The sequence below is a fragment of the Lepidochelys olivacea genome (genome assembly GCF_965140295.1).
Source record: "Lepidochelys olivacea isolate rLepOli2 genome assembly, chromosome: 8".
In the NCBI taxonomy this organism is placed as follows: domain Eukaryota; kingdom Metazoa; phylum Chordata; order Testudines; family Cheloniidae; genus Lepidochelys; species Lepidochelys olivacea.
Window position 1 is genome coordinate 3,749,451 of NC_140418.1, and position 20,661 is coordinate 3,770,111.

At 43.8% G+C, this 20,661-nt stretch overlaps 1 protein-coding gene across 2 annotated transcripts in view; it reads right to left on the reverse strand.

Annotated features, from left to right (window-relative positions):
- The window catches only part of SGCD (sarcoglycan delta), a 513,449-nt gene that overhangs the window by 185,414 nt on the left and 307,374 nt on the right, over positions 1-20,661 (reverse strand). For both annotated transcript variants that reach the window (XM_084635702.1, XM_084635703.1), the window contains one exon: positions 10,346-10,531. In XM_084635702.1, coding sequence (XP_084491828.1) covers positions 10,346-10,531 — 186 coding nt within the window. The remainder of the gene's footprint in view (positions 1-10,345; positions 10,532-20,661) is intronic.

Here is a 20,661-nt window from a genome sequence, read left to right on the forward strand (position 1 = left end):
AATGAGAAATTTTTCTTTCAGTTTGAAACTTTTTTAAATTTAATTTTGGGAGTTAATTTTGGGATGAATAAATCTCAACTCTCTGAAGTCTGTGGACCTGAGTCTCTCTGGCATTACAAAAAGAAAAGGAGGACTTGTGGCACCTTAGTGACTAACCAATTTATTTGAGCATGAGCTTTCGTGAGCTACAGCTCACTTCATCGGATGCATACTGTGGAAACTGCAGAAGACATTATATACACAGAGACCATGAAACAATACCTCCTCCCACCCCACTCTCCTGCTGGTAATAGCAGGAGATTGTTTCATGGTCTCTGTGTATATAATGTCTTCTGCAGTTTCCACGGTATGCATCCGATGAAGTGAGCTGTAGCTCACGAAAGCTCATGCTCAAATAAATTGGTTAGTCTCTAAGGTGCCACAAGTCCTCCTTTTCTTTTTGCGAATACAGACTAACACGGCTGTTACTCTGAAATCTGGCCTTACACTTTGCCTTATTTGTATCAGTGCTACCAAATCAAACAGGTAAGATTGTAATTGAGTGGCTGGAAGGAGCATCGTGCTTGTGAGTTGTGCTGATAATGTATAAACACAGATCTGGCTGGAGAGGTCCCTAATCTTTTCCTCTGAGGCCTGGTCTACACACAAAACCGCACCACTTTAACTAAAAGGAGTGATATTAAACCAATTTAGTTATGCGGGAGCAAGTCTGTGTGTGGAAAATCCTTAATGGTTTTAGGAGTGTCTTAAATCACTCTAGTTTAAGCCTGTAATCGATTTAAACTGAAATGATTTAAGAAGCTCTTGTACTGATTTAAGACCATCCACTCACAAAGTAGTACCTATGTAATTAAATCGGCAGCCTACCTGTATAAAGTCCAGAGAAACTCCAGACAGAATGAGAAAGAGGCACTGACAGACAGCATAGAGGAATATGGACTGAAGGATACTTGGCTTTTGATGCAGTCGTTAGTAAGGGTAAAATAAAGAAATCCTGTTAAATTAACAAACACAAATAACAATCAATCAAAAACCCCAATCCTTGTATGTTTAAAGATAAAACCGAATTCAGCAGTAGTAAGGTTCAAGGAGCTATTCAAATCAATGAGGTACTCTTCAGAAGATGGCAATTTAGCCCACAAAAGCAATAAAAAGAGCATCAACTATGGCAGGTGAAGTGTAAGAAGGAAATTAGGAGCCCGAACAGGAGATCTGAAGAGCAAATAGCCAAAGGCATGAAAACAAACAAGAAGTAATTATCTAAGTATATTGGAAGTAAGAAGGCGGCAAAAGAATCACTGGACTATCAGGGATAAAAGGAACAATTGAGGAGGATAAGGACCCTGCTGACAAACTACATGATTTCTTTGCAGTAATCTTCACAAGAGAGGAAGTTGGGGAGATGCGAATCCCAGAAGATGGGCTTTTTTTTTTCTTTTTTGGTAATAAAGATGAGGCAATGTCAGAGATTGAGGTGCCAAAAGAAACAGGTGAATTGAAGAGCAGCGGGTCACCGTGACTGGATGGTATATGCCACGGGGATGGCAGAAACTCTGTAATGAAAAGGTTGAGCTACTAACAAAAATGTGCATTAAAATCACCTACTACATCAGATACCAAATGACTAGAGGCTAACAAGTATTGTATTTACCCTTAAAAAGACTCTAGAGGTGAGCCTCTTTTTCATACAGGGTACAACAAGGAGATTTGATCTCTGATAACAGGAAAAAAACCTATTTGAGCATAAGCTTTCATGAGCTACAGCTCACTTCGTCGGAAAGCTTATGCTCAAATAAATTGGTTAGTCTCTAAGGTGCCACAAGTCCTCCTTTTCTTTTTGCGGATACAGACTAACACGGTTGCTACTCTGAAACCAGGAAAAAAAACATTTCTCATTCTACCAGGGAGTAAACGAAAACTTGGTGTGCAGAATTCCAAGGAAAAATCCATGGGGTAAAATCCTGAAAAAACTCTCATTGACTTCAATGAGACTCTATTGTTGTATAGAACTAGAGTAGGGGTTCTCAAACGTCACTGCACTGCAACGCAACACCTTTCTGACAACCCCCTTCTACTACATCACCCAGGCAGGAGGGTGGAGACTGAGCCCCACTGCCCTGGGTGGGGGGAGAGGGGGCCACAGCCCGGGCACTGCCACCCCAGGGCCGGGGTGGAGCTCGGGTTTCAGCTTCAGTCCTGGGTCCCTGTCTAATGCTGGCCCTGGTGACCGCCCTAAAATGGGGTCCTGACCCACAGTTTGAGAACCACTGCACTAGAGAATCATACATTGCATTGTAGTCATGGTTGGAGCCTTATAAGATTTGGGCCTTTACATCTAGAGAAGCAGTTCTGTAGAACTTGGGGAGAGGTGAACTTGAAACAAGGTGAAATATACGAAGTGCCTGAGTCAAGTAGAAAAGCTCAAAAAATGTATTACTCATCTTATAAAAAGAACAAAATGAATTAAGAGGGGGAAAATGTACAATTTTTGTGAGAGAGGGAGAAACGTGGCCCCTGCGGCAATAAAGCTGATGCAACTTTAAATCTAATTCCAAACCTAACCACTTTTAGCTGATTGATTACAGTAGCTCTAAAATATAGAGGGAGAACTTTAAGCCGCAAGGCTGAGTATTTTTGCTTCTAATGCTGGCAGAGCAAAATATCTTCTTACCTCTTGGGAGACCCCAGAGAAACCAGTGACAAGGGAGCCCAGACTATATGATCACATTTTATTCAGAAGAATTTTTTAACAAAAAAAAATAATTAAAACAAACCCTATTACTTTAAACCATTAAGAAGAGAAGCCCACCTATTAGCTGAGATGATTTTTCCTGACTCTAATCCATCTTCACTGCTGTGTTATTACTCTACTGTTTTCATGTAATTAAAATGTGGCAGGTACTTTACACACCAGGGGGACTAATTGTATTAAAATAACTCTTTATAACCAACTTTACAAAGCTCATTTTTTAATGGTCTTTTAATAAAGAAATCAAGATAGTACTACTACTTAGCCTTTATATCGCATACAGCAGCAACATTTAGCCTCTTTAAGTTAAAAGAGGAGGAGGACTTGTGGCACCTTAGAGACTAACAAATTTATTTGAGCATAAGCTTTTGTGAGCTACAGCTTATGCTCAAATAAATTGGTTAGTCTCTAAAGTGCCACAAGTCCTCCTTTTCTTTTTGCGAATTCAGACTAACACAGCTGCTGCTCTGAAACCTCTTTAAGTTGTTAACAATTCCCTTGCAATATTTAAATATACATTTTCAGCTTAATATGAGACTTAATTTATTTAAACAAAAAACATAACAGATGTGTTGGTTTGTTCCTCTGCAATGTTTAATGTTAAGAGATACCAGAAGCTGGTATTAAAGACCCCAAATCCTACAAATCCTTGAGGGGCACAGGAAGGAGAATGGGGAGTTTCTGTGAGCTATGATTAGGGTAAATCTCTGACTGACAGGGGTTAGCAAGAATCTTTTGTATGGGCAGATTACTTCAATTTTCCTACAGCAGGATTCTTTTAAGGTCAGGCTTGATAAAGCCCTGGCTGGGATGATTTAGTTGGGGATTGGTCCTGCTTTGAGCAGGGGGTTGGACTAGATGACCTCCTGAGGTCCCTTCCAACCCTGATACTCTATGATTCTAGTCGCTATTGGAGATAGGTTATGGAACTAGATGGACCACTAGTCTGATGCAGTCTGGCAATTCCTTTGTTCCATTTCCCAGAAGGTGAACACAGGATGTAACATGGCAGGTATGGATTTGCAGAAATCAGGTCAGCCTGGACTTGCAGAAATCTCCACGCAACACTCGTAACTCCCTCTCTGCTCTTTGCATGCAACAACGTTACACCCTCCTGTGCCAGGGGGAAATGTAGCCAGGGTGTGGATGGAGCGTTAACGTGGCCAGGGAGCCTAATCTCCCTATATTTTGGGTTCTCCTACCCATGTGGATGAGAGATGCTGGCACACATCTGTTTGGAAGGAGACACTGGCTTTACCCTCTGGTGCTGATTTGAGGGACCAGTGGAAGTTGGATGTTACAAAACAGTTTCCTTGTAAATGATTTTATAGGGTCTGTGCTTTGCAGGAATTGTCATCTTGCAAGATGACTTTGGAACAAATATATGTATTATGATAGTGTCTAGTGGCCTCAATCAGGGATCAGGGCCACTAGACACTCTACACAAATATGACAAGATAGCCCCTAACCAAAGAGCTTACAATCTACAAATATGATGAAATAACTGACTGAGGCTATAACAAATAGGAACACAGGGGGAGCATAAGCAAGCAGTGAGCCAATCCTGATTAGCTTTATGAGCAGAACTGCAGTTTGACATTTGGCATTTAATGCAGCTTATTGGCCATTACTCTCTTATCAACTCTATTTAGCTGTCTTGCAGTTATCCAAGAGTCTCCACAGATGGGCCCCATGGGCAATGTTTTAAACTGTTACATTATTTGCAATAAAAGGCATCTGATTCTAGCCTTGTGGAAGGTGGCCAATGGTTTGTCATTCCTCGTTCTATGAGCCTACCTGGCCTCATGTTATTTGAAATTAGGAACCTGTTTTCTTGTGTGCTTAAATAAGTACATCTTTTATTGTTATATTTGAAAATTTATACAACAGAACACTATTTAAAGATGGTCTAAATTCATTACAGTAATTGTCAAAACACAGGTCCTTAGCATCTAACTACCAAGCATATATGTACATAGGTATGTGTGTATTCATTAAAGGTAGTTAACAGCAAGGTCCATTGTTAAGAACTACCTTATTAGACATTATGAAAAGCGGAACTCAAATAGGAACTTGGGCTACACTCCTGCAATTGGAGCTCCAAGAATGAATCTTTGCAGAGCCCACTGACATCACGCAGCTCTGCTCAGGCATAAGAATACATGCCCATTGGACACCATGGGTCTGATTATCCTCTGCTTTGCATCTGGTGCAGCCATTCATTGCTGTGCAAACCAGGTGTCAAATCTTACGCACAGGTGTGAATGACTTCCCCAGATGCAAGGCCATGGAAAACAGGCCCTGTGTGAACATGGAATTGCTGTTTAAATCAGTCTGCAAAAAGAGAAGTGCAGATATTTCGTTTCTGTTTTAAACCTTCGAACATTTAACCTTACAAAATACCAAATTACATGAATTAAGCACTCTTTATTCAATAGCACTAGTGTTCAAATGTCCCGCAGCTAAGACTTGGATTTTATAAAGGGCTGCGTTGGGAAGCATGCCTCTGCAAGCCATGAATGGGGGGAAAGGAGTAGGTGGGATTAAAGAAGTGCAAAAGGTATTTCACTTGATTTGGTGCAAATGGAGTAGATTGTTATCTCCATAAGAACAGCTCTGCTTTGGGAAGGGCCCCCCCCCTTCCCAACTCTCCATTATCAGCATTCATTACACCCCTGAGGTTTCTCCATCAGAAGGTTTGCTGTGCAATGAACAGACCTGCTGGATATAATGTGCACTCATTGTATTGCAAGGACTTCCCTGTGGAGCTCAGGTCACTGGAGCTCTATGGGGAGAGCTGCGGGGTGAGAAGGGGATGCCAGGTGAAGTGTGGCCTCCATGAGGAGGGCTCTTAGGCGAATATCCCGCTCCTTCTGGGTCCTTGGCCTGACATTCTTTCAGATTTTGCACTTTTCTTTTGTGTGTGACTCCCCCAAACACTTTAGGCAAATGCTATGAGGCTCACTAACTGACATAGGCTTACCACAAGTGTAGCATGGTTTGAAGCCCGGGGACCGGGCCATGCCCCACCTGGGGCAAAGTCCCTGCTGGGACTCTAACAAACTAGTAACTTCTCACACTTAACAAAAAGAAAAGGAGTACCTGTGGCACCTTAGAGACTAACAAATTTATTTGAGCATAAGCTTTCGTGAGCTACAGCTCACTTCATCGGGTGCAACAAATTTATTTGAGCATAAGCTTTCGTGAGCTACAGCTCACTTCATCGGATGCATCCGATGAAGTGAGCCGTAGCTCACGAAAGCTTATGCTCAAATAAATTTGTTAGTCTCTAAGGTGCCAAAAGTCCTCCTTTTCTTTTTGCGAATACAGACTAACACGGCTGCTACTCTGAAACCTGTCACACTTAACACTTAATTACTATCTATCAACTATATACAAGAGAATCACCTGTAGGCAATAGAACCACTATCACACTTGCAAAGCAAGAGGAAGGCACTCCTACCAAACATCACGGGCGGTAAGAAGGAATTGAGAGGGTGTAGGGCCGGTGGCACCTCATACACGCTGGTGCACGAGCACGGGACTCCAGGGGGCGCCAGAGCCAGCCCTACGGATACCGCTAAGGCAAAAAAGTTCAGACAACGGCATACCTGGGCATGTACAAACCTAGAATGGAGTCGACATGAGCAAGCTCTCGAAGAACAACTTTCTCCTACTTCTGGAAGGGCTGGCAGCCTGCCAAAGGGATGTCCCTCCTCCCTGCAGGTAGCTCAGACCTGTCAGGTTCTGTGACTAACGTCCTGCCTACATTGTTTTGCCTCCCTAGAATGACCCTCACCTCCTTGTACCAGAGCAGGGGAAAATTAAGCCTTTTGCCTATCTGCAGCCACTAGCTGGAGAATTTTACTCCATTCATTATTTAAAAATTAAAATTGACCCTAAATATATTTAGTGCAGAGGTCCTTAAAGGGGTTTTCCGAAAAGGAAGACTTCCCATCGGGGCAACTCAGATGCAGCTCCGCCCTCCGACACACACAGCTTGTAATGCTCTGCAACGCAGTGGTGCAGAGCCCTAGGAAGTGCAGCGGCTGCAGGAGCCTGGACCCACCACGTCCGTTTGTTCCTGTCTGTTTTCAGTGCTGTCTCCTTGGCTTCACCCGACTCTCTCTGTTCCAGCATCAGGACACAACACCAGGCAGAGCCAGAACTTCCCTCAGCAACCCATCCACGTGAATCTGCCAGATCCCTACCAAACCAGCAGGGACAGCCATGCCAGCTGCTTTAATGCCTCATTGCCATCAGGTTCAGCTATCCTCTCCCACAGGTGCTTCTCACCAGCTTCAGTCTGGAGCAAGAGCTGTTCACCGTGGAAGTCAGAGAGCTGGTCTGCCCCGGCTTGGGGACACCAACACCTATCAAAAGAGCTTGCAGGCAGAAGGATTAAGTTCTCCTTCAGGGAAACTCTGAGAATTCCTTTGCAGTGTTAAAAGCTTCTGCCACAGCAATGTCTTTCTCAGGGGCCAGCCTTGCTCAGATCAATATCCTCATTCACTGCCTACCAGCCAAAGGCCAAAAAACCTCCTCCCCACTCAGCAGTGCTTCTTCCTTTGCTGCAGATGACAAATCTCCTCCTTCAACACAGAGTTTTGTCTTTACAACAGAAACACATCGTCCTTTTGGGGATTGCAGACATGCCATTATCATTCTGCATTCAGCGTCGAGATCTGGAACAGGTACACCAGAGGAGAAAGATCCAGGCAGGACTTCAAACCTCCATCTCTAAAACACATGTCCTGACTTGTAGCAACCTTCATGGAACTTGGAGGGAAGATCATGGGTTGCAGAAGGGAAATGTCTGGAAAAGACACCAGGCATTCTGTGTGTCATGCATATGACAAGGAGGGGGTGGGGATAAACTGCAGTTTGAGCAGTTCCTACATAATTGATTTAATAGTGAGCCAGTTTAATTTAATAAGAATGGAATCCTCTCATGTTATTACCTAGCACTTGGCACATGAAACATGACTCACTGGCCCCACCCATTCATAGACTAGGAGAAAAAGAGCATGGGAGAGGAGAGGAAAGGACTCCAAAAATGTGTGTGTTTCTGGACCAGACCCCATCTCGGACAGTTGGGTAACAGAACTGATTCTACACGGATACCTAATAGTAGTGAACTCTTTCCTCAGGGACTGATTCATTCACTCCGGGTCACACACACCTATCCGGGGCTGTAATGCTTGGGAGCAAAAGTAAAAATTGAAAGTACTGTGCCCACTGAAACACAGCATTCCCCTGGGTTGTGTGGCTTTGTGTCTGTGACACAGTTTGGATATTGGTGTACATGTGCATTTCATTTCATGGCGTGATTCAAACTTATCTCCTTATACCTGAGCATAGGTTTTACAAACCCCTACCAAAAAGTTCCCCTTTCAGGCTTCAGGATTTATAGCCTGTATTATCATCAACACAGACTGTTCACTGCCTACTAAACTTACATGTTATGAAAATGAATGAATTAAATACCTATTGGAATCTATTGTACCCTGGGACTGGTACAAAACCAGTGTCACAGAGTGGCTGGCCTTTTAAGGGGAGTTGGGCCTAGCCCTACCTGTGACCAATTCACTGATGCTGTAAGGCCAGGGATCAGGTGATAGCTTGAAGACCACCTCTTCTTCATACAAGCCAGCAAGTAGCTCAGTTGAGCTGGAGATCTGTAGGCAGGCTCCTGCAAGAGTCCCTGGGTCAGGAGGAAGAACCCAGTTTACATATCAAGCAGATGCCCAGCAGAGTATAATCAAGAAGGAAGTAGAGGCTCGCCTCGACTCACAGACAGAGGGATTGGGCATAGATAGGCCCCTGCAGAAGACCCTGGCCAGGGAAAAAGGATACGATTGATGTGTTGAACTGATGTTATTTTGCAGAAATAAAGCTGAGTCTCTGAAGAAAACAGGACTGAAATCCAGTGGCTGGCGAGTGTTCTTTGGTGCATAGGCTGGTGAGTTAGAACACTGGCTTACAACCAGTTATTAATAGCTGGGATAAGAGCAGTTTTCCAACACTGCAGCAAAATTCATGTCCCAGCAGCTATTTTCTAAAATGTATTACTATAAGAAGACACAAGTTTTACTTAATAATGGCACTAATCCCATCAAAGTAAATAACTGGCTTGGTAAAGCTTTAATCACTCCTAAATTTGGCTCACCCCTTAGTTAACTGTGGGTAATAGCTAATTTCTTCTAGATTATTGCTTTAAAATGTTTTGCTCCCAAAGCACACATGCAGTATGTAGGCATTGCCATTTACTGTACATCTTGAAAGTGCAATTGTTAGAGAATATGAGCGCGACAAATTATAATGGCATAGTAGTTAGTCTGTTGGATACAATAAATTTACTCAGCCTCTCACTGACTGTCAAAGAGATAACGTAGGTTAGGGCTGATCAGAGCTTGGACAGAATCAAGTGAAGAAAGGGGAAAAAGAAAGATGAGATTCTTCAAAAGTGCTACTCACATCAGGACCCACAGATCTAAGAAACTGACCAGGTGGAATCTGATCTTGCCAGCTCTCCCATGAGATAGCTCTGTGGTTACATTTTTCAAAGTTAGCTCCTCCTAAAGACCTTGATGCTCCTAATCAATTTCCACCTGATCAGCTTGACAAAGTTCTCCCTTCCTCAAGAAGTAATCCTATCATTATTACTCTGCTCAGCTGACTTATCAACTGGAGTACGGTAAGTGGCTTTATAACAGAACTTCCTGATATGTGGATTTAGTGCGTCATGGTGCGATGTTTCACTGTATGCTGACTTTTAGTCTATTTCCATGTGTTGTATAGGTGAAACTCACTCCCATGCAGAGGGCCCACTAAAGGTCTATGCACAAGTTAACTCCTCACAAAAGAGCGTAAATAGAACTGGCTCCAGAGGGTGAAATGGATCCCTGCGTAGTAGATCTCCCATTAAGTTTGACAGGGGTTTATCCATTGAACTTTGTGGGAGTTGGATTGGGCCCTATATCTGGGTCCCAGTCAGCAGGTAACTCCTGCTTAACGTATTAACAGGAGAACCAGATGGAAACTCCTGCCTCCAGAGGAACTGACGACACTCTACTAATTTCATATAAATAAGATATGCAATATGGCCAGCTCTTATTTTCTCAGAAGTTACACAATTTTTTGGTGTTTTTCATAAAGACTCAGTTTCTGGAGACGTAATTACGTTCGAATCACATCTTTCATTATTAAAAAAAAAAAAAAAAAAAAAAAAAGCTTCTAGCCCTCAGGAAGAAAAGCTGAAAAATGTGAAGCAAAAAGGCTCAGAAACAGAGACAAATAACAAGTAAAAACCATCCCAAATCTATCATGTTTTCAAATATGATTTTTCAGCCAATTTCATTATTTTGGGGGACCTAACACATGCTTTTTGCATGCCTAGGCTTGATAAAACTGCATACAGCCTTGAGAATCCCTTTCCAGGAGATGAAGTAGATTTCTGAGGACCTTCACACTTGGCCCATAATGTGTTCCTTGGGAACCCAAACACCATTAAGCTGTATCTTATCTATGATGCCTGAAAGAAATTCTACTGGCCTCCCCAAATATTCACTCCCCATTTTGGCAACCCCTACTTACAATTGTGAAGTTCATAACCTTGAGAATCCAGATGGTCATGGCAAGGTTCACCAGGATTAAAATCATTAGGAGTAGCACAAAGAAATAGAGGCATCTCTTCCTCCAGCCGTAAATCCCCACTTTGTATACCTGCGGGCCTTCCGAGCTCTGCATGGCGCTCCTGTGTGCATACTGTTCCTGGGGCATCTGAAACAAGCACAGAAAAATAAGTATGACCGTTATGCTGCAGGACGAATCAGATGGTGAGAAATGTCTTGTGAGAATGACTTGTCTTGGGACATGGATCTATGCTGATTAGAGTATTTTTAAATTCAGAAATTATCAGCTGGACAGTGCCTCTCCCTGTGGCTTGTTTCTGAGTTGTTCCTTTCACAGCTCATTTTATATACATCATAATACAGTTTTTATAGAAGCGCACACTGTGTAAGGGCTTCCCATCGAGACCACTCTCCACTGACTCTCTTAGCAGCTCCGTTTTTTGCAAGGCAGGCACTCCGGGCCCTTTCAAAATCCGGAGAGTAATATTTTTGCATGCGCTTGGTAAAAGAAGTCGAGTTCAGCAGTTTGGTTTGAAGATGCAATATTACTTCTCAGAGGCTTTCATTAAAAAAAAATCATCTCAAACAGAATTATTCTTGGTGGCCAAGAAAAAGGAGAAGGGGGAGGCGTTTGGCTTCTTGATGTCTCCCTACTCCCCACCCCTTGCACCAAGGAAACTTAAAATGTGAAGTTCTCCAGCTGCGCATCCCCAATCAAATTACTGCCGAAAGATTTACATCGAACGGACTGACTCTGCCACTTACACTTGCTTTGCCGAACAGGGATGCACTGCCTGTTTGTGGCAGCACACTGGGAAAGCCATGCAAGGGTCTTGGAGATAAAAGAGAGGAGAGAGGAAAGGAAGTGGGTGTAGTTACTAAAGTGTCTCAGAACCCCAGCTTTGTGGTGTTCCTGCAAAACGCACCGATTTTTTGATTCCACTAAGGAGGAGCTTGGTGGCGCAACCCTTAGTTTCTTACCCGTGCAAAACTCTCCCGTGGACTTCAATGGGACTTCTAGCATGAGTAAAGGCTCCCATGTGTAAGGGGTGCACAATTATGGTCACAGGATTAGAATGTAGCATATATGCCACAGTCCTGAGCAGGGAGCCATGCAGGTCTGCACCCCTTCAGCAGGAGCACCAAAGAGTTTATGCTTGCCTGAGGCATGATCTCTCTGGTGCTTTCCTGGGCACAGAGGGGGTGGGCAATGTTGCATTAGCCATTGCCAGCTCCAACACGCTGGCTTCCTGTGCCCCTTTGCACCTTCTTTCTGGCATCTTGCCCCAAGAGATGAAGGAGCAACCTCTGCTCTTCCAAATCACGGAGGTTGCACAGGGACTGCTCCTGTAGGAGGTGCTGGCAAGAGCCCTTCAGGTGTAAGAGAACGCACGTGAGCGTGTGCACGCATGCTCCTTGTACACCCCTGTGCACACATTATAACGGTTGTCACACTCTGGCCCTTCACGTCCTAACCACGGTGGGAGCACTGCCTGGTGAACTAAACTACTGCTGGACAAAAGTTTCCTGACTTGTTTTGCAACCATTTCATAGGATTTCCCCAGGGAACTGGTTCTTATGTTTGCAGGCCTGCAGGCACACACTGAAGACCACAGAATCATGGAAATGTCGGAATGGAAGGGACCTCAACAGGTCCATTCCCCTGCACTGAGGCAGGACTAAGGATTATCTAAACCATCCCTGGATAACTGAAAATTCCTACCACCAAGTCGTTGGCTGAATGTTTTGCAATTAGCCTGCTAGAGACAGACTAAGAGGATACCGGGAGCTCTCTGGAGCTACAGACTCAAGGTCACTGCCTCCTTGCTCGCTACTTCTTCCGTCAGTCTTTGTTTTACATGAATTACAAAAGGTGCAACAGAGGATGAAGTGACATAAGTCCTCCTCCATACAAGATGGTGAGAACAAAAACCTAATGGAAATGAGAAGTCATTTGGTAGCAGCATCTTTATTACCACTATTAGGGTATTTGCTGGCTTTTAGGAGGAGCTTTGGCTGAGAGCTTTTGTATTCCCGGGGCCAGACTGTGTTATTAAGGCATAGTCCTCGGGAGGTACCGGTGCAGAGCCCACCATGAGTCCCTGTGGGGCAAATTCCTCCTTCGTGTAACTCCATTTGCTTCAGGGCTGAAGTTCATGGTGCATCTTTGGCAACGGAACAACTCATTGCTGTAAAGCTGGAGCTATCTGGCCATTTTGTGCTCTCCCCCACAGCACAGGACACAGGTGATGGCAATGCTAGGAGGGAGTCTGAAAGGGTCTAGTTTAGGAATCATTGCCACTCTCTGGCCTTTGAGCCAACTTTTCGTATCGTGTGCGTGCTGGGATGGGAAACAGGACGGCTAAATAGTAGCTTTTAATTCACAGAGTGAGGGATCAACAGGCTTTCCCTCCTCCTTCATTACACCTCACACTTAGGCTCTGAGTCACTATACTCATCCATTTTGTACCCCTCCAACTCATACCAATGACAGGTTCAGCCCCTGGCTCTGGTAAGGTGGCTTAGCGTCTGTACTGTCAACTCAAGCATTCAAAATTCATGAGTCGGGCCCTCAAAAAGGTGAGATTGGTTTAAAAATCACAAGATTTTGAAAATAATAAATATTGGCCGGGGGGGCGCGGGGGGGGTTATTTGCCTTCTAGTTTTTAAGCTGAGAGTACACTTGGGTCACATTTTCAAACTTTTCTCCACAACCTGGAGGGCTAGACATTTGCTTAAAAAAAACACCAATGAGAGCTGATTCTTAAGTAATAACATGGCTCCAGGAGGTGGGGCTTTATGTAAAACACCAACTATCACAAGACTCAACCAGGCAACACAGTATAATCTCCTCTGCCTACCTTTGAGCCCTGCTCAGCGGCAAGATTTAGTTTACTATCTTTCAGACACGAGGGACTGTATTTCCTTGCAAAACTAAGCCTAGAATCATGTGAGGTGCAGAAATGTCAGTCAGTAAAAATAGCCATTCCCAGGCAGTGATATCTAAGAGCAATCCAGAAGCTTGGAATCTATGTCTCTAGAAGGTAGATAAACCCAGAGACAAAGGGTCTGTGATTTCCCTTGCAAAAATACACTTAAATATAGTGTGAGGAGCCCCCTCCTGCACCCCAAACCCCTCATCCCCAGCCCCATATCAGAGCCCTCCCCTCCGCAACCTGAACCCCTCATTTCTGGCCCCACCCTGGAACCTGCACCCCTAGCCCAGCGCCCATACCTCCTCTGACACCCCAACCCCCTGCCTCAGCCCAGAGCCCCCCCATACTCCGAACCAGGCAGCTTCACCCCAGAGCCCGGAGCCCCCTCCTGCACCCCAAACCCCTCATCCCTGGCCCCACTTCAGAGGCCGCACCCCCAGCCGGAGCCCTCACCCCCTCCCGCACTCCCACTCCCTGAGCCAGCCTGGTGAAAATGAGCAACTGAGGAAGGGTGAGGAGAGCGAGCGAGCGACAGAGGGGGATGGAGTGAGTGGGGGGCGGGGCCTTGGAGAAGGGATGGGGCATGGGCAGGGCCTCAGCAGAGGGACAGGGCAGGGTTGTTCGGTTTTCTGAGAATAGAAAGTTGGGAACCCTAAACAGGGTAACCTGGAAAGTACACACTAAATGCAACCTCTCTCTCCCTTGGAAACACTGAACTGTCTCTCTAACCTATCGAATCATGCTGTAGGCTCAGCCAGTCAATGAACCAAATACAAGTACCATATGACTTCAACACTTGACTTCAATCCAGCTCCAAACTCTCTGTACATTGCAAAAAAGTTTCCTCCTTTTTTTTTTTTTTTTGCTTTGATTCAGAGAGTGGGGAAAATGTCACGTCCAGCTTAGGTAAACGTGCAGACACCAAAAGATTTCTATGGGAACAGCACATAGCAACAGGAACAGGCTGATTTTGAGTGTTTCTGTGGTTCACATCAAACCTTTTGTGCAGCTCTCTTCTAAACAGTGATGTATCTTGTACAGTACTGCAGCATGCATGTGGCCACTGAAGTACTAACAAACCCCACATTTATAACAAGAACATAACATAGGATTCATAGAGAAGGAATGTACTGCACTGAAAACAAAATAAAATGTTCAGATTGTCCTTTATCTAGAGGAAAAGAAATACTGGTGGACTTACAGTGCTGAGGGATATTAACAAATGAGTAGAATGAAAAGCTTTGCAAGGCAACTGCAAAAGCAGCAAGAGGCATCTGCTATCAATATTCTAACTCTATGTGGGAGAGAGAAATATGCTAGTTATAGTTTACATCTTGGCAATTTCTCCCAACTTAAACATGAAGCAGCAAGCTAAGCACCACAAGAGACAGTATTATCTGGAAAGAGTGTTTTGTTTTGCAAGGATTCTTCCTTTATAAATACATAATACTGATTTGTAAAGGAAAATTCGGGGGAGGGTTTATTTGTTGGCCTTTTAGGGTTTTTTTGGTTTTTGTTTCGAGAAAGGATAGGCATGCCTAGTGTTTGACTGTACGTTAGTGTGTGAAAAATTAATATTCTAACAGAAGTGGCAAAAATAGAGAAGTAACATGCCCACTGAATATGTCAGCATTGAAGTGCCCCACCTTTCCACACGCTGGGTTTCAAGACACTTGCGTGGAGTATCAGACAATCATTGCCACACTTACAACCCTGCTTAAAATACAGAACTGCAGTGGTTGCTCTTTACAGCTTTTCGGTTTTGCCTCAGACAGCCTTACCCCCAACATCAGCTGTATACCCTAGAGACTCCTTATACCAGATTATATACCTCAAATAGGGCCTGATCTAAAGTCCATTGAAGCCATGGGAGCTTTTCCCCTGACTTAATGGGCTGAAGATCAGGCCCAGAATGAGACAGCTTTATTTACGTCTCAGGCTAAGTCTACACTACAAGCTAGGGGTCTGATCCTGCAGCTCATGTATGCATACTCGCATCAGCTCTCATCTCTCTTTACACCTGTGCTGGCTCGCTGAGAGCTAGCGAGAGGATGCACACAAGAGCAGGGGACAGACATACTTTTAAAGGCCCCTGGGAGAGTTCCACACAGATTGCTCCCTGCAAGTTTTTGCAGCAAGGCCTTGGTATCTGCAGAGGCCTTTGTAACAGTTGTTAGGGGCTGAGGACTGCCGAAGGCAGACTCGGCCGAAAGGGATCGCAAATAAAAAAATAAATAGAAACCACTTTCTATAAATCACACCATGTCTCATTAGTTACAGTCTCACATGTGCCTTCTCGCTTTTATCAAGCCCAGCTTGCGTGGAAATAGCAGATTGCTGATTTCCTGTTTCATGCAGCTGGAGCTAGTCTTGCTCTGGCTGCAGTATCTGCATTATCAATTTATTGAACAGGAGTTGTTTTATCTTTACAGGGAAGGATTTTAAAAAAAAAATCTAATAAGCACACATTTCCGTTGGAAACCCCAGTGTCATCAGATTTCCTGCAGATTTACAGGCGGGGAAAGCTGTGTTGGCTAAATCGGGGCTCAGAATGGAGTGAGTCCCAGGAGGAGGAATCAATGCCATTCCTGTGCCAGGGGGGTTTTCTTTTATCAGTGCCTAAATGATTAATGTTTTGCACCAAAATGATTTCAAACTGAAAGGAAATACACTGAGGGCAGGGGAGTTCTGCCTCCATTGGGAGGCCTGCATCTTCTGTCACTGCAATCTCACCAGCATTCTTGGAAACGACCTGCTCCAATACTGACCCACTCATCTGTTCAGAACTGTAAAGAGCTGCTTGCTGAAGTGAAGAACTGAGGCAGAAGCAGCTTCTCCTCTAATTTACTATACTAATATCATTCTACAACACTGGCCAAACTAGACTGCTCGGGGTTTAAGCTCAAAATGGGCGTCAGTTAAACACTGCCAAATAAGTGTTATGTTATTTTGTGTCCATATATGGGATGGATCCAGAAGGGACTATACAATCTCCACAGAGCTCACTGCAAAGATTGCTTAAGTTATCTGCATGCAGGAGGGATGGCAGATGAGCTAAAGCAGTGACTCTCAACCTTTCCAAACAACTGTCTGTTCTCGGTGTTTTTAAATATCACTGTCTGTGATAAAAGGTGCTGACCGTCTTAGACCCCACACTCATTTGCAAGAAGGGCTCCTGATCTGGAATGCCATGGGATTTGAGAGAGGCAGCATTTGTCCCTGCAATTTCCCTGTGACGATCGAAGTGGGCAAAACAGCCATTTGAGCTTACACATTGTTGTTTGTTCGCACAAAACAAATGCATATGAATCAGAGGCTGGAGCTACAAAACAGGCTCAATACTTTTGCAGGGTATTTATGTATTTGACTGAGTTTGCATGAGTTAGTGGACTGATCAAGGATCTTTTAAATTCTAATCCCCAGTAGTTCTACTGATTTACAGAATGGGCTTCGGCATAGGGACAAGGGAACTGCTATCCCAAAGACCATTAGCAGAGGAAGGTGGAAAAATTCCCATAATAGATAATTATTGCACAAATGGCCATAGAGGAAGTTCCTTTCTAAGCCCAGACAACTAATGGTGGGTTTATATCCTGAAGCATGAGGATTTATACCTCTTTTATAGCTGAACCTGTTTTATGTAACTATGGATGTTCTAATTATCTATACAAATGTATAATCACTTTTTTTCACTTCTCGATTCCTTTTCCCGTTTACACGGGGTCAGAGCTGCCCACGATTCTTTGCCACTCTTTCCTGTAGGTCTTGGAGTTCCCGTCCTTTTCTCTTCAAACTTCTCTTGGTAGAGTCTTTCCATCATATCCTCAGTCTTCTATGAAGACTGATAAAGTGGGCTGTAGCTCACGTATGCTCAGATAAATTTGTTAGTCTCTAAGGTGCCACAAGTACTCCTGTTCTTTTTTCAGACTTCTATGTCCTTTCTTTTGATCCTTTTCCTCCCATGCTTTCTTTGCTGGCATTCTTCTCCCATTTTTATCAAATGTCCAACTCACCTTAAACGTGTGCTCTCCAGTCTATTACTGGGAGTCCCAAATTCATCTTCCCTCTAATTTCTCCCATGCATACTCTGTTTAACCTCCACTTGCCTGCCAATCACCTCAATATATTATTTGCTACTACCTGTATCTTCTTTTCTTCCATGTCTCTATGATCCACCATTTCCAAACCATACAGCAGGCAGGGACAAACACCCGCAGCACCCATATAAACATCTAATCCTTTTTTTAAAATCTTGCTTTGATATCTTGTGGCAGTGAGTTCCACAGGTCAGTCATGCATTGTATTCCCCTTTATGCCACTGCTGCATTCAAACACAGTGACTCATCCAGGCCTGTGTGTCTTACGGTCGGAGGAAGTTTATTGTCTGACCTAACAAAGTCTTAAGCAGCTTGCACAGGAAGCAAACTATGGCATCAAACCACATTCTTTACCATGTGGTTACATTCCTATACACAACTATTTCCTTCTTGTTTTCTCCAGGTGATACCTGTCATAATGAAAACTGTACACAAGTGCAGGTTTAGTTAATTTCCTACAGCTGCAAGTGCTGTACCATGATCAGAGGAAATGGAGTCAGAGGGGCTGTGTTTGCTGGAGTGACTGTTATCGAGGGACACCAGCAGAATAGGAAATGTGAGGAGTGACTCTGGAAGCAACTCAGCCACAGCGAAGGAGCCATGCACAGGGTTTAATAAAGTTCCACTTGTTCAACCTAACCTGCATTCAGCTTCACTCTTTGTGAATGAAACAGGTGCCCCAAGAAAAGCAGTGAGCCCAGGATGAGTCACAACAGAGCAGTTTCAAAGCTGTTCTCTTTCTCCCCACAAGCCTTTCATGGATTTTCGCACAGACAAAAAAATACAGTTCCAAACACTCTGGATCAAATGCCTCTCAGGTGTAATTCCAGCAAAGCTGCTCAAAGAAGTTAAACAGATGAATTTGGTACATTTGCCACAACAGAACTATGCACTGGCAAAAGATATTCCATCAGAGCACTTGGACCTCCAACATTATTACGAGTGCAATAAAGACCTCTTTTGTACTTTAGATTAAGACACCCGGCCATAATGTAGCTGTTTTCACTTGTCCCCAGAGGTTCTATTCGGCGGCATTAAAGCCAAATTCTGTCCTCAATATATGCATGTAACACTGTCTAGGCTTTTATATAGTGCTCATCACCATGGTGTGCAAAGCAATGTGAATTTCCTATGCACAGCTGAGAACAGAATTTGGCTCAGACAATGCAGTTTTGAGCTATCAAGAAACCATATTTTCTCTATCAATGGTATCCCTCTAGCCATGAAGCACTCTCCCTTTCACCTGCTCCCCTCTCCTCAGCTCATTAACCCATTAGTATCATTAGCCAGAACCGTTTACAAAACCCATTCCAATTAACATGCATTGTTTATACCTGGGACAAACCATAGTACAAGCCTCCTCCACGAAGAATCTAGAAAGCAGCAATAAATTCCAGCCTCCAGCTTGCCTACCACAGCTTAAACAACGAGAAGCAGATACAAGAGTGAAATATATCCCAAGACATTTTACTCCTATGTCTGTTTTCTACAACACTGTCTAGTTCATTCTCTGCTCATTGCACATCTGCTTGTATTCATAACTGTGAGGTGCATGGAGTGGTTTGGGGAAACAACTGATTCTTAGAGAACCTTTTATTTCTTTTTCAGTAACCCTTATTGGTGAGTTTCACTGTGATCAAAGGACATTATGCTCTTTAAAATACCCATCCTGATTCTGGCAAGTGTAAGGATATCTCTGTCTCCACAGTCAGAAAACTTAATCACTGATCTACTTTGTGCACTAACCTCTCTCTTCCTCCACAATCCTCTGAAATAAAGTTTTGTCACAACTTTTTTTTTTTTTTGGTCAAAATATACCAATTTGTCAAAACCGAAACTTTTCATGGGAGGAGGTCGGTTTTGATGAATTTGTCGACTCAGAAAAAAAAAACATTTTAAAACATTTGAAATTGTCAAAACAGAACATTTTGAAATTTTCAGAATGAAGAATACTAACTGTCTGTTCAAAATTACTTTTTGGTTCAAAAACTAAGCTTATTAGAATTTTTAAAAAGTTTTAAAAAATTAAAATGGTCAAAATCAAAACAACCAGTTCAAAATTATCAAAAGAAACTTTTTGAATGACCCAAACCAGGGGGTTTTTTGGGGGAGGGATGGTGACGTGGGGGGGAGTGAAGTTCCGTTTTCAGAAATTCCAAGATTTCAACTCTGTCCCAATTTGGAACAGGAATATTTGTTGATAGCTCAAAAATTTTCAAATCCCCCAAGCTCTATTTTGAAAACTCTTGATGTAAATGGACTCAACACAGATTCATCTCTTGATAGTCTCTGGAATCCAGCTCCTCCTCCCTTCCAGCCATCTTATTTTAAAATCTTGAGTGCAAATGTAATTTCCATAGTAACTACAGGTGACCCCATCCTTCAGAGAGGTGTTCACCTTGCTCAGTGAACTGCACAAGCCTTTGTTTTAAATCAATGTCTCTCTGCTGATGGACCAAATGAAAATCTGAACAAGGTCACATGAATCTTTTCTCTCTAGCTGCTACTCCAGAATCCACGTTGGACACAGCTGTTGCTAATGCAGCTACAGGTTGCTGCATTTCCTTCTATCTTGGGATGTCACCTTTTCCAGTAAATGCAATAGTTTATCCTCAGATGCTGCAGGAGTTTCAGTTTAAAAGAATATGTTTCAAGCCCTCTTGGTTGCAAAGGAAATCTTGAACACGTGACCTGGACATAACCTATGCACCGACATCTGCCTGAGTCTGCACACAGCCTCCAGCAAAGAAAGAAGCAGCAGCTAGTACAGCCAGTGAGGAAGCTGCCACACCTCCCCCATAAATCCCCTCTCCCCCAAGTTCTGAAGCTAGGGAGTACATGGGTGTGTGTTGGTTGCCTCTCTGCGCTCGGTTAGACTGGCTCTTTCATGGTGTGATGCACCCCCCAGAGCTGCCCAAAATTTGGCCAGTAGCGAATTCATTCAAAGCACAAATCTACTATCTACTTTACACCACTGCATCTACCCATGGGTTCCAGCCTTGTTCTGGTTCAGCCTACAAAGCAGTTCTTCATTGGCGACACAGAGTGAGGCTCCAGCCAATCCCACACTGGGCTCGATCAGCTTTGGTGATCAACCTCATTTCATTATTCAGAATGCCATGGGTCACCGAAGGGAGAGGCCACTTGGCTACTGTATGTTGGGTCCTGCTGGCCAACAGGAAAAGCAGGCTCTGGGTCTATTTTCCTGAACTCCAGTTGACTCAGCCCCACGTTTGCCCCGTCCC